This window comes from Oncorhynchus mykiss, chromosome 27 (assembly GCF_057628025.1).
Source record: "Oncorhynchus mykiss isolate SJ-2025 chromosome 27, ASM5762802v1, whole genome shotgun sequence".
Taxonomy (NCBI): Eukaryota; Metazoa; Chordata; class Actinopteri; order Salmoniformes; family Salmonidae; genus Oncorhynchus; species Oncorhynchus mykiss.
The window spans coordinates 25,794,486-25,808,958 of record NC_143048.1 but is presented as its reverse complement, the minus strand read 5'-3'; the positions used below and the strand labels follow the sequence as shown (position 1 = coordinate 25,808,958).

Sequence of the window (14,473 nt, the reverse complement as noted above, 5' to 3'; positions counted from 1 at the left end):
GCTTCTGACTGCCTCTGCAGCACACAGCTATGAATTAAGCATTCATAAAAGAAGCTGTGACAAATGACAACACTTATTTCAGGGCTGTGTCGTTGATCCAGACCCACATTTGATGCCTGTTTGTCATATGCTGCGCTGGCTCCAGCGTTCCCCTCCCATTCTTTGTATTGCTATGATTTACAATGTAGTGCAATGGGGGCTGTCACTGCCAGCAGGGTGTGTAAGCGCATGGTCAGAGCAGCCTTGATGGGAACAAGGCACTGCTTCTTGCCCAGGTGATGTAGTGTAGTGAGGGAAGGTGGAGGATGGTCTGCTGGAAGCTCTACGTCCACTGGCTTGCTTTCCGTTACAATACGATGGCCATGTTAGAGGTTATATGTGCAGCCCCTCGCAGTCGCAACACCACAATACATTTACTTCATGCATTATTCACTCCCACTGTATATCCCTGAAAATGGATGGTCTGTCATTCTAGCCTTTGCACACCAATAAAGTACAGGTTCCAGGTTTCCTTGTTTGCAGTGAGGTTCTGTCTGTAGCAAGCCTCAGGTGAAGCTATTGTAGTCACATCTGGTTCAAGGTCATTTTCAGTGTACTTGAAAGCAATGCAATAAGCATTACTTGTGATGTAATTGTCCCTGTTACCACAAAAAAATCGAATCAAATTGTATTTGTCACGTGCCGAATACAACAGGCGTAGTAGACCTTACTTACAAGCCCCTAACCAACAATGCAGTTCAATAAATAAAGTTATGAATGAAAGTTTAAAAAATAAGTAACACAAACAATAACGAGGAAATATGCTGGGGGTACCAGTATCGAGTCACTGTGTGGGGGTACAGATTAGTTGAGGTCATTTGTAAAGGAGTCAATGTAAATAGGCTGGGTGGCCATTTGATTCATTGTTCAGCAGTTTTATGGCTTGGGGGTAGAAGCTGTTAAGGAGCCTTTTGGTCCTAGATTTGGCGCTCCGGCACCGCTTGCCGTGCGGTAGCAGAGACAACAGTCTATGACCTGGATGACTGGAGCCTTCCTTTCACACCACCTAGTATATCGGTCCTGGATGTCAGGAAGCTTGGCCCCAGGGGTGTACTGGGCCATACGCACTACCCTCTGTAGAGCCTTGCGGTCAGATGCCGAGCAGTTGCCATACCAGGCGGTGTCGCAACCGGTCAGGATGCTCTCGATGGTGCAGCTGTCAAACTTTTTGAGGATCTGGGTACCCATGACAACTCTTTTCAGTCTGCTGAGGGGGAAAAGGTGTTGTCATGACTTCTTCACAACTGTCTTGGTGTGTTTGGACCATGATAGTTCGTTGGTGATGTGGACACCAAGGAACTTGAAACTCTCGATCCGCTCCACTTCAGCCCCGTCGATGTTAATGGGGGCCTGTTCAGCCCGCCTTTTCCTATAGTCCACGATCAACTCCTTTGTCTTGCTCACATTGAGGGAGAGGTTGTTGTCCTGGCACCACACTGCCAGGTCTCTGACCTCCTCCCTATAGGCTATCTCATCGTTATCGGTGATCAGGCCTACCACTGTTGTGCCGTTAGCAAACTTAATGATGGTGTTGGAGTCGTGCTTGGCCACACAGTCGTGGGGGAACAGGGAGTACAGGAGGAGATTAAGCATGCACCCCTGAAAGGCCCCAGTGTTGAGGATCAGCATGGCAGATGTGTTGTTGCCTACCCTTACCACCTTGGGCGGCCCATCAGGAAGTCCAGGATCCAGTTGCAGAGGGAGGTGTTTAGTCCCAGGGTTCTTAGCTTAGTGATGAGCTTTATGGGCACTATGGTGTTGAACGCTGAGCTGTAGACATTGAACAGCATTCTCACATATGTGTTCCTTTTGTCCAGGTGGGAAAGGACAATCGCACTCCACACTGCCATCTGTGGATCTGTTGGGGTGGTATGCGAATTGGAGTGGGTCTAGAGTTTCTGGCATTATTGTGCTAATGTGAGCCATGACCAGCCTTTCAAAGCACTTCATGGCTACCGACGTGAGTGCTACGGGCGGTAATAATTTAGGCAGGTTACCTTTGCTTTCTTGGGCACATGGACTATGGTGGTCGATTTGAAACATGTAGGTTGAAAATGTCAATGAAGACATTTGCCAGTTGGTCAGCGCATGCTTTGAGTACAGGTCCTGGTAATCCATCTGGCTCCGCGGCTTTCTGAATGTTGACCTGTTTAACCTGTTAGATCTCTAGGGGCGCTATTTCATTTTTGGATAAAAAACGTTCCCGTTTTAAGCGCGATATTTTGTCACGAAAAGATGCTCGACTATGCATATTCTTGACAGTTTTGGAAAGAAAACACTCTGAAGTTTCAGAATCTGCAAAGATTTTGTCTGTATGTGCCCCAGAACTCATTCTACAGGCGAAACCAAGATGATGCATCAACCAGGAATTAGCAGAATTTCTGAAGCTCTGTTTTCCATTGTCTCCTTATATGGCTGTGATTGCGCAAGGAATGAGCCTACACTTTCTGTCGTTCGCCCAAGGTCTTAGCAGCATTGTGACGTATTTGTAGGCATATCATTGGAAGATTGACCATAAGAGACTACATTTTCCAAGTGTCCGCCTGGTGTCCTGCGTGGAATTCGGTGCGCAATTGCCAGCTGCTAGTACTTTTCCATTTGATATAGGGGAGAAACCATGTGTCCAAGAACGATGTATCAATGAAGAGATATGTGAAAAACACCTTGATGATTGATTCTAAACAACGTTTACCGTGTTTTCAGTCGATATTATGGAGTTAATTTGGAAAAAAGTTCGTGTTTTGAGGACTGAATTTTCGGATTTTTTTTGGTAGCCAAATGTGATGTATAAAACGGAGCTATTTCTAATACACAAAGAATCTTTTTGGAAAAACTGAGCATCTGCTATCTAACTGAGAGTATCCTCATTGAAAACATCAGAAGTTCTTCAAAGGTAAATGATTTTATTTGAAGGCTTTTATGTTTTTGTTAATGTTGCGTGCTGGATGCTAATGCTAACGCTAAATGCTAACGCTAAATGCTAACGCTAGCTAGCTACTTTTACACAAATTATTGTTTTCCTATGGTTGAGAAGCATATTTTGAAAATCTGAGATGACAGTGTTGTTTACAAAAGGCTAAGCTTGAGAGATGGCATATTTATTTCATTTCATTTGCGATTTTCATGAATAGTTAACGTTGTGTTATGCTAATGAGCTTGCTGATAGATTTACACAATCCTGGATACAGGGGTTTTTTCATAGCTAAACGTGACGCAGAAAACGGAGCGATTTGTCCTAAACAAATAATCTTTCAGGAAAAACTGAACATTTGCTATCTGAGAGTCTCCTCATTGAAAACATCTGAAGTTCTTCAAAGGTAAATGATTTTATTTGAATGCTTTTCTGTTTTTTTGTGTAATTGTTGCCAGCTGAATGCTAATGCTAAATGCTACGTTAGCCATCAATACTGTTACACAAATGCTTGTTTTGCAATGGTTGAGAAGCATATTTTGAAAATCTGAGATGACAGTGTTGTTAACAAAAGGCTAAGCTTGAGAGCTAGCATATTTATTTCATTTCATTTGCGATTTTCATGAATAGTTAACGTTGCGTTATGGTAATGAGCTTGAGTCTGTATTTACGATCCCGGATCCGGGATGGGGAGATCAGAAAGGTTAAAGGTCTTGCTCACATTGGCTACAGAGAGCCTGATCACACAGTTGTCTGGAACTTATGCTCTTGTGCATGCTTCAGTGTGGCTTGCCTCGAAGCGAGCATAAAATACATTTAGCTCATCTGGTAGGCTTGCGTCACTGGGCAGCTCACGGCTGGGTTTCCCTTTGTAGTCCGTAATGTTTTTCAAGCCCTGCCACATCCGACGAGCGTCCGAGCCGGTGTAGTAGGATTCAATCTTAGTCCTGTATTGACACTTTGCCTGTTTGATGGTCTGTCTGAGGGAATAGCAGGATTTCTTATAAGCATTCGGATTAGTGTGCCACTCCTTGGCAGCTTTCAGAGGCATGATAACTTGCAGTGATGACGCAAAAAATGACTCAGTATCCCCCCCTTACCCTGTCCCTTTCTTGTTTTTAAACGGTGAGAGAAGTGCTACACCTGGTGGAGAGAGGCTGTAAAACATAATTAGTTGCTTTATGCGTGCTGTACGTTACGCCATGACAAGTCACGATGTAACGTACAGCGTCGGAGGGGTCCATTTAAAAAAAAGTTTCTCCAATTCTATAGAGCTATTACCATGTCAATCAACGCTTGAATAGAAACTTAGTTCACACCCCAGATTTTGATGTCAACACAGTTGTTACAGTCCCATTTTGTTTTCTTTGCAGCCTCATTTGAATGTCGCGATTGCGCACATTTGGACGGAATGGACGGAATGGGGTTAGCGTACGTTAGCTCTTTAACAAGCAGGGCAAAGCCCTTCAATTGTATTGTATTCCCTGAACTCAGTCATTTCAACATTGCGAAAAGTAAATATGTTACAGAGGAAGTATTGTTTTATTGTTACATTCTTACTCAAGGGTTATTGTGTGTATAAAAATGTGACTATGAGCTGTCTGTTTCATAAGGTAAGGATTGTAACCTGAAGGAATGTATGACTCTAGATTCTACGGCTACAGGTACAGCTTTAGTCTAAGCGCAAATGCGACCTAGCTGTGTATTTAGTCAGTTAATGTATAAACATGGTACGGCGGCATTAATAGTTAAACTGGCTTGTGTGACTTATGGACCACTCTGGACATTCTAAGCACTTTTTAGCTGGACTTCACAGAGAACACCCATCAAACATGCTGTGAGTACAGTACCTTAATTACTGATAATGCTATAGGCTGTACCAAGGGTAAATACTTGGCCATTGTTTAGGCCCTATTCCTTAGGAGTTGGCTGAATTTCTGTACGACAATCCAAAACAATGCACTACTATGTGCGCTTTGTCTGACTCAAAACAGTGTTTCTAATCATTGCCTAAAACATGTTTGATAGGGTCTGAAGTTGTCTTAGATGTACTGTTGTCTGTCTAGAGTTTCAACTGTTTCAATGGCAAATATATTCCAGTTTGTATGAAAATCTCAGTGTGGATTGTATATAATTATTTCATGCAGCAGTAAGATTGAAAGTGAGACAGTCAGACATGGTATGACACTTTTTTTCAATCAGACACTTTTAGCCTTGAAGCAGATTTAGGTCAGATATTTCCAATCTCTGACACAAGGGACGACGACTCTGTTAGGAGAATATATTGGAGTTGGGTCTTCTTTAAGTGTCTTACCAGATATCAAAACTGATCCAGATATCAAAACTGATCCAGATATCAAAACTGATCCAGATATCAAAAATGTTCCATTTGTACTGTATGACATCCAATAAAGATTTGTTACAGTTTTAGATAAGTCATCTAGTTATACATCAAATTGACCCATTTGGTTAGTGTGAGTAACTTACTGTAGTTACAATGGAACTTATTGTGACAGTTTAACAAGTAATGGGTAGTGTTCAATCTGCATAATGCAATACAGCTATGTCAAGTTTATATTTGGTGAATGACAAATGTTAACCCTGCTCATGTTTTTTGTAAGTGTCTATTTCTTGTGAATCAACCACTGTTGATACTTATACAGATAACATAATAGGAGATATGGTTGTCTAATAGTCTATTAAAGTCCTCAATTTTGTTTGGATTGTCTCTCAGAAACCCATCCTGAAAAGCAATTGCTTTGGAAAGAATTCAAAGCCCAGAGAGAACCCCATTACCACTACTCTGGCTGCCTCTAAGTCTGTAATGCCAGTGCTCTCTAAATTCACAGTAACTATCATGTTTTAAGCACATAGTGAATCAATTGTGTATGAGTTATTAATGATTTAGTGAGGCCTCATGCCACCTCCAACATTCATTGCTTGTGTTCTGAAAGAGGCATGAACAGTTGTGCAGCATATACACTCCATACACTTGCATAAAGTCTAACCAACACATACATGCACACAAACTCAGAGCAGTGAGTTTACTAAAAACTACACTTGATTTCTTGTAGAGCAGGTGCAATCCAGACATTGCTGAATGTTTCACTTGGGTATACATCTCCCTCCAACCCTCAAAACAACCTTGATAACTACCTGGAAAACTTAGGCAGAGCTTCACTGTCTGGCGCGCCAGTTGAGAAACCACAGAACCTAAGTTGACAGTGGGGCATATTACCTAAGCAAAAGAAAGGCCCTCTCTAAAAACCTCTGGAGTCATGGACACAACCACCATTTCACAAGGTCTCCAAACACGTAATTATTGACTGTTCTTCACTGAAGCATTGTTTAGCCTAGTCTGCTGTTTTAAACTGGTTCCTCAGAGGCAACATGATGAACAAAAAATATTTCACCAATGACTTTACTTTTTAATATCATGAATAAGACTGGAGGAAAGATAGCTCTCAGCTTCTCTTTGGATAATTCTGAACATCTGTCTTATGCAAATGTATTATGTTAAAAACTTCCCTTTTATGATCATGTTAAAGGTAATGTCAGATATCTTTGAAAGTGATCATCCTCAGATGTCTGACCATTTCTCCATGTCAGCTACCTACAGGTAACTGCCAAAATAAAGGAAACACTTGAGTAAATGTAGGATGCAAAGTATATTGAAAGCAGGTGCTTCCATACAGGTGTGGTTCCTGAGTTAATTAATCAATTAACATCTCATCACGCTTAGAGCCATGTATAACAATGCCCAGTTGGCAATTATTTTTGCTACCATGACTAGAAGAGAAGACCTCAGTGACTTTAAAAGAGGTGTCTCAAAAGAGCACAAGAGGTTTAAAGTGTGTGTGTTCAATTGAACACTTATGGTAGATTCTGGAGTGGCGCCTGAGACAGTGTTTTCCATCAACAAAACACCAAATGATGGAGTCTTTAGTGGAAGAATGGTGTCCCATCCCTCCGATAGAGTTCCAGACATTTGTAGAATCTATGACAAGGCGCATTGAAGCTGTTCTGGCAGCTTGTGATGGGTAATACCCTATTAAGACAATTTATGTTGGTGTTTCCTTTATTTGGGCAGTTACCTGTATGTCTTCAGAGTTTCTGGATGGACTTAATATACCTCCAACTGGAAATCAAATCAGTACTTCACACAGAGATCGAATGGGTAGCCAAGCAGCACAGCAGGACTGGTGGGATTCTCTTAAGTGCCACAGTATAGGTGAACTTCTTGTATGATTCATGATCAGTGTTTGTGTGTCTTGTAGGGCCATCTAGTGGGTATAACTAAGAGGTATATATATTGTGGTATTACACGTACTGAAGTTCGCATTCTCAGGACACAGAATCACCGTAGCAGTGAAATTCTCTGTGAATGTACCTGAAGGAGTGGGTAGCGCCACATCGTATGTTTTCACTGGATTTATAGTGTGAGTGAGTGTGTATTTGTGTGTGACTGACATGTGTTCCTCTCTGTTGTGTTCTGTCACCCAGCAGCCAGCAGAGCAGCCAGCAGAGTAGCCATGACGATGACTCCACTCGCTCCCTGACTCCCTTCAACCTAGAGGAGAGGTAAATATAAGAATATTCTGAATTTACTTGTATGTGTGTTTTGTATTCTACGTTTTGTATGTATGTAAAAGTATTTAATCATTTGTCTGGTTTGATAAAAGCAAGGGGAGAGCACTGACGGTATGAATCAGGATGCTCAAATGACTGTATTCTCCGTCTGCTCCTTATACTGCTGCTTTTTCACCACTAGATGGCAGCTGGTCCTCAGCACTGCTGGGCACTGCTGCATCTGGATTGTATAACACCCATTATTGACCATTTAGATGCATTTTCCATGTTGTTGGTAATGAGTGCAATGAACATGTTCTTCTTTGGGGCATGTCAGTCTTCCGTTTAGTCATTTGTAATCCTTTCAATTTGTGATAAGGTAAGGATTCAAGGCACTTGATGTTCTCTTCACTAAGTTACCTGTGGTAATTAAGCATGCTAAATTTGCTAGCAATTGTAATTCACATGTTAGTGGCAGTGCTTCAAATGTGAGTGAGAACATACTTTTCCTTAATGTGGGAACCTACCTCTCCCTCTCTTGGGCTGTGTGTGAGTGGGTGGATGGCTGCGGCTCCAGCTCTGTATTACCTCAGCGGTGGGGATATACTGAAGTGTTCTCAGGGAGCACAAATGTCAGGCATGGGAAGCAAATTAGATAGAGCATGGTGCCTGCCTGCCTGCCTGCCTGACTGACTGACTGCCTGCCTACCTGCTGGCCTGGTGAGAGAGAGGATCATACCTCAGCTATGAGATACCACATCAGGAGGAACTCAATGGCCTGCAGCTCATTCTGGAGAGAGGAAGGGCTGTTTGAAGCTTCCAAAGGCACCTGTCATATCTGCCTCTTTCAAATGCTGCATTTTTGTAATGAAAATGGATTTGTCATACTGTGGTTTAGTGGTGAAAGAAAAAGATTAGACATTCAAACAAATCGCAGCCAAATTGACTGTGAGGAAGCTTAAAGCCGTGATAATGGCTTTAAAATAAATGAAATACAGAGTATTAACCATTATTGAAAAATCAGCAGCCTGAGCTGGTGCTGTTGGAATACCCCCTTTTTAACTCTTTATTTCTCTCTTTGTTCTATAGTATCTACGGTAGACTACAACATTCTACTCTCCCTTTCCTCTCTCTCTTTCTCACTCTCTTCTACTCCCCTCTCCTCACTGCTCTTTTTCTCTACAGTTATTCCTGCGCTATTTCTCTGTGTACTGCTCCGTATAGGAACCTTACGTTTGACTTTATGGGATTTGTCCTGCATGCTCCTCTTTTCTCTCTGCTTGTAATACCTGGCTACTGCTGCTGGGGGGTAAACGGTCTGTACCCAGCTTTAGAGGACATGGAATGTCCTGTCTCCTCTGCAGGTAACAGCTATATTTAATGTCTGCTCTGGATTTTGTCGATGGCTGTCTGCAGCGGTATGCTTGCTCGCAGAGCAGCTACAGCACGGCACAGATTAGCTGGTTTACCGGTAGGCTAGCTGGGATGCCGGTGGCAGTGTGTGGATGTTCCGGTGTAATAGGAGCAGGCTAGGTTATTAGCATTAAGTATTCATTGCACGAGCTTAAGCGGTTTTGCCTCGACAAGTGGATTTTGTGGTTTGTTGTCTTTGCTTACTAGTTTACAAGATTATCCAGGATGACCCCCTCTTCTCTCATTGTTTTGGTGCCTGTTGTAGAATGCTGCGACTGGACAATAACTGTTGATTATGCCATTTTTCTCAGGATAAATTTGAGGCTTTGGTCACAGCCCGACCCCACTGTTATAGATACCAAGATGATGAGACAATGACTTGTCAAGCTATTCACCTGTATGAGTGAAGTATATGAGGATGCCCCTGTGAGTGACATCTGCTTTCTCTCTTTTCTGCCTTCCAGGTCTGACAGTGCAGCGGACAAGATCAGGTAAGCCTGCGCTCTTCCTTATACGTCCTATTCTCAGCTGGGTGGTGGATCCTGTGCTGTGGGGTTATGGTGTTGTGTATAGGTTGTGGGTTTATGGTATGGTGTATAGATTGGGTTTGTGGTGTTAGATGGTGTGGTGTATAGGTTGTGGGTTTATGGTATGGTGTATAGGTTGTGGGTTTATGGTATGGTGTATAGGTTGTGGGGTTAGATCGATAAATCAAATGTATTTATAAAGCCCTTCTAACATCAGCTGATGTCAAAGTTCTGTACAGAAACCCAGCCTAAAACCCCAAACAGCAAGCAATGTAGGTGTAGAAGCACAGGGTTAGATGGCGTGGTGTATAGGAACCTGCTGTCCTGTCACCCCATGGACCCCAGCCCGCCCACCCTGCATGTGACAGATGGCTTTGTCCCTGCTGACTGAGGTGTCTGAATACACTTTACATTTGGAAAGGCGAGTCGTGAATACAGTTGCAAGCCATGGAATGTCATTGTTTGCTTTTACTGGACAAATAACATCAGTCACAATGTGGGACACAAACAGGGCTTTGTTAGTGGACAGCAGGTTGCTGCGATTAGTCTGTTAGCTACTCTGTTTGGTCGGGTTTGAAGATCTGTGTGCAGTCACTTCATTCTGAAGGTTACACCTGTGGAGACACTTGCCAGGTCTGAGTAACACGGCTTTTTATGACACAAGCCCAAAGGTGAGTGATAGGATTGTAATGGGGAGGTATGAGAAATGGTTTGTATGTGCAATATGGTAGTTGTCTTTGTTCATCTGTCATTACTCATTGTGTATGTGTGTAGGAGGGGAACCTGCTATCCACTCACAGTTTGGTAGGTCTGTCAGCAGTGTGTTGTTTTAGTGTGTGTGTGTGTGTAGGATGACTGGTTGTTGCTGTGTTAAGGTTGGGATTACTGATTTAAGTGATTTTTTCTTTTTTTGTTGTTGATGACAATGTTGAAGTATTTGCAGTTGAAGCTGCATAACACAGGGAGCTGATCCTCAGTTGTCCCTCATCATTCTTAGGCACGTTTGAGGTACTTTGCCTGGGTTTACCATGGTTACACAGATATACACTACCGGTCAAAAGATTTAGAACACCTACCCATTCAAGGGGTTTTCTTTGTTTTTACTCTTTTCTACATTATAGAAGAATAGTGAAGACATCAAAACTATGAAATAAGACATGGAATCATGTAGTAACCAAAAAAGTGTTCAACAAATCAAAATATTTTATATTGCCACCCTTTGCCTTGATGACAGCTTTGCACACTCTAAGCATTCATTCAACCAGCTTCACCTGGAATACTTTTCCAACAGTCTTGAAGGAGTTCCCACATATGCTGAGCACTTGTTGGCTGCTTTTCCTTCACTCTGAGGTCTAACTCATCCCAATTTGGTTGAGGTTGGGGGATTGTGGAAGACAGGTCATCTGATGCATCACTCTCCTTCTTGGTAAAATAGCCCTTACACAGCCTGGAGGTGTGTTGGTTTGTGTCCTGAAAAACAAATGATAGTCCCGCTAAGCCCAAACCAGATGGGATGGCATATCGCTACAGAATGCTATGGTAGCCATGCTGGTTAAGTATGCCTTGAATTCCAAATAAATCAGTGTCACCAGCAAAGCAACCCCCACACCATAACACCTCCTCCTCCATGCTTTACTGTGGGAAATACACATGCGGAGATCATCCGTTCACCCACTCCGCGTCTCATAAAGACATGACGGTTAGAACCAAAAATCTCAGATTTGGACCAAAGGACGAATTCCCATGGTCTAATATCCATTGCTCATGTTTCTTAGCCCAAGCTTAGCTCTTCTTATTGTTGTCCTTTAGTAGTGGATTCTTTGCAGCAATTTGACATGAAGGCCTGATTCATGCAGTCTGCTCTGAACAGTTGATGTTGAGATGTGTCTGTTATTTGAACTTAGTTACTATGCTGTTACTAAGCAGTAATGTATTACGGCAATGTTATGTTACTACACCTAATAGTAAATGCACATGCGCACTATGGGGGCTGTTGAGCACGAGAGGTTTTGACTTAACAAAACTAACTGTACTCCCGTCTCCTGCCTGGTCATTTCTCCACAATATTACATGAAGCATTTATTTTGGCTGCAATTTCTGAGGCTGGTAACTCTAATGAACTTATCCTCTGCAGCAGAGGTAACTCTGGGTCTTCCATTCCTGTGGCGGTCCTCATGAGAGCCAGTTCCATCATAGCTGTTGATGGTTTTTGCAACTGTACTTGAGGAAGCTTTCAAAGTTCTTGAAATGTTCGATATTGACTGACCTTCATGTCTTAAAGTAATGATGGAATGTCGTTTCTCTTTGCTTATTTGAGCTGTTCTTGCCATAATATGGACTTGGTCTTTTACCAAATAGGGCTTTTCTTCTGAATAATTTTTCCAAGGTAATGTACAGAATGGAGGCGTTTATACCACAGTTGCCAAAGAAAACAATACTAAGCACACATTTATCTGTAAATACTTTGTCATCTTTTGGTTGCCAGAGACACGACCCAGTTGTTCGTTCTTTATGTTCCGTTGCCATGTTCACTGGCAATGTTCTTACCCCTTGCTTGCTAGCTAGCCTGCTATGGCTAACATAGTCACAACCAGCAAAGTAGCTGTTTTCTATTGACATTAATTTAGATACAGACATAACAATGATTATTTTCATTATCAGATGCTCCAAAAAATGTCTTGAATTGTGTATCAAATTTCAGTATGTAGTTGTTGGTTTAGCATTGTAACTTTAGCAAGTATGGTCTGCATGTGTAGGCACATATTGTATCATGATTGCAAGGTGTCCTGATATATTTTCCAACTGTCCCGTTATATGGTTTTAATGTCCATTTTAGAATTCCCTTCTAGCCAATCAGAAACGAGTATTCAACAATGCTGTGGTGTAAGCCCTAATACAGTGCCTTCAGAAAGTATTCACACTCAGAAAACCCTCCAGCCAATGTCTATTTTCACAGCATTCAGCTCCTGCTCTGGTCCAAATCAGCTCTACTACCTCTTAACTCAGCTGTGTTAAGCATGCAACTACCACCCATGTTCTCAGTGAAAAAACAAATCACCTACTTAGGCATTACCATAACCCCCTCTATTCACACTACTTGCAGGAATAACTACTTAGAAACCTTTCAAAATATACAAAAAAAAGATGGTCCGCTATGGCCACTTATTTGCATGCTAGAATCTCAATTATTTAAGTAAATGTCCTCCCTCGTTTTAATTTTATGAGTTCCATGTTACCACTGCCTCCTATAGACTATTAGTCTAAACTTGACTCTGTCATAAAGAAGATAATTTGGGGGAGCAAGTGTCAATAGTTTCACCAATTAGATTACAATATTAATTATTTTCTGGATTGACTACGAAAAATGTGCATCATTGTTTGGATGCATTATAGCATACTCAGTAAATGTGTGGAAAGCTACACAGAAGCATATGAGATCTAATCTTAAATGGCATTCAGACTCACCAATGTGGCATAATAATGAATTCTTAGCATGTAAGAAACCACTTATATAAGAATCTTGGTCTAAGAAGGGTATTTATACTTTCAGACATATTCAATGTGAATGGACTCCTCTGTTTCCAGGAAATCCGTCAGTGTTTTAATGTCCCAAGTTCATAATTATCAAAAAAGTTCATAACTCCGCCTATCTATGTGAGCCTACGGGTTCCCCTGGGGAGCAAATTAGCAGTAAAACCATTGGTCAAACTTCTAACGGATAGACGCCCATCAAAATGAGTTGTTTCTGATATCTATAGTCAAAAAAAAAATATATATATATATATATATTTTTTTTTCACCTTTATTTAACCAGGTAGGCAAGTTGAGAACAAGTTCTCATTTACAATTATTATTATTTTTCACCTTTATTTAACCAGGTAGGCAAGTTGAGAACAAGTTCTCATTTGGCCAAGATAAAGCAAAGCAGTTCGACACATACAACAACACAGAGTTACACATTGAGTAAAACAAACATACAGTCAATAATACAGTAGAAAAATAAGTCTATATACAATGTGAGCAAGTGAGGTGAGATGAGGTAGAGGCAAAAAAAGGCCATGCTGGCGAAGTAAATACAATATAGCAAGTAAAACACTGGAATGGTTGATTTGCAGTGGAACAATGTGCAAAGTAGAGAGAAATAATGGGGTGGAGAGGAGCAAAATAAATACAGTAGGGAAAGAGGTTGTTTGGGCTAAATTATATATGGGCTATGTACATGTGCAGTAATCTGTGAGCTGTTCTGACAGCTGGTGCTGAAAGGTAGTGAGGGAGATAAGTGTTTCAAGTTTCAGAGGTTTTGAAGTTCGTTCCAGTCATTGGCAGCAGAGAACTGGAAGGAGAGGCGGCCAAAGGAAGAATTGGTTTTGGGGGTGACCAGAGAGATATACCAGCTGGAGCGCCTGCTACAGGTGGGTGCTGCTATGGTGACCAGCGAGCTGAGATAAGGGGGGACTTTACCTAGCAGGGTCTTGTAGATGACCTGGAGCCAGTGGGTTTGGCGACAAATATGAAGCGAGGGCCAGCCAACGAGAGCATACAGGTCACAGTGGTGGGTAGTGTATGGGGCTTTGGTGACAAAACGGATGGCACGGTGATAGACTGCATCCAATTTATTGAGTAGGGTATTGGAGGCTATTTTGTAAATGACATCGCCGAAGTCTAGGATTGGAAGGATGGTCAGTTTTACAAGGGTGTGTTTGGCAGCATGAGTGAAGGATGCTTTGTTGCGAAATAGGAAGCCAATTCTAGAGTTAACTTTGGATTGGAAATGTTTGATGTGAGTCTGGAAGGAGAGTTTACAGTCTAACCAGACACCTAGGTATTTGTAGTTACTGCTGGCAAACGCCCTTCACTCATCAACCCCGGACTTGTCTCTTCATCATTACACACACCTGGTTCCAATCCCTAGTCTATCACTGTATATATACTCCCTCTGCCATTTGTCTGTGTCGGTCATTGTAAGTGTTACTTGTTTTCCGAAGAGGAATTTCTCCTATTTCCAAAGGACTTT

General features: G+C 41.9%; 1 protein-coding gene and 1 long non-coding RNA gene across 4 annotated transcripts in view; one reads left to right on the top strand and one right to left on the bottom strand.

The window, feature by feature from the left end:
• Positions 1-14,473, bottom strand: part of LOC149971285 (uncharacterized) — a 1,017,865-nt gene that overhangs the window by 834,698 nt on the left and 168,694 nt on the right. The gene's annotated exons all lie outside the window — the stretch shown is intronic.
• The window catches only part of LOC110507848 (protein Aster-B), a 124,637-nt gene that overhangs the window by 34,429 nt on the left and 75,735 nt on the right, over positions 1-14,473 (top strand). For both annotated transcript variants that reach the window (XM_090223754.1, XM_090223751.1), the window contains 2 exons: positions 7,454-7,531; positions 9,397-9,423. In XM_090223754.1, the coding sequence (XP_090079880.1) occupies positions 7,454-7,531; positions 9,397-9,423 (105 nt within the window). The remainder of the gene's footprint in view (positions 1-7,453; positions 7,532-9,396; positions 9,424-14,473) is intronic.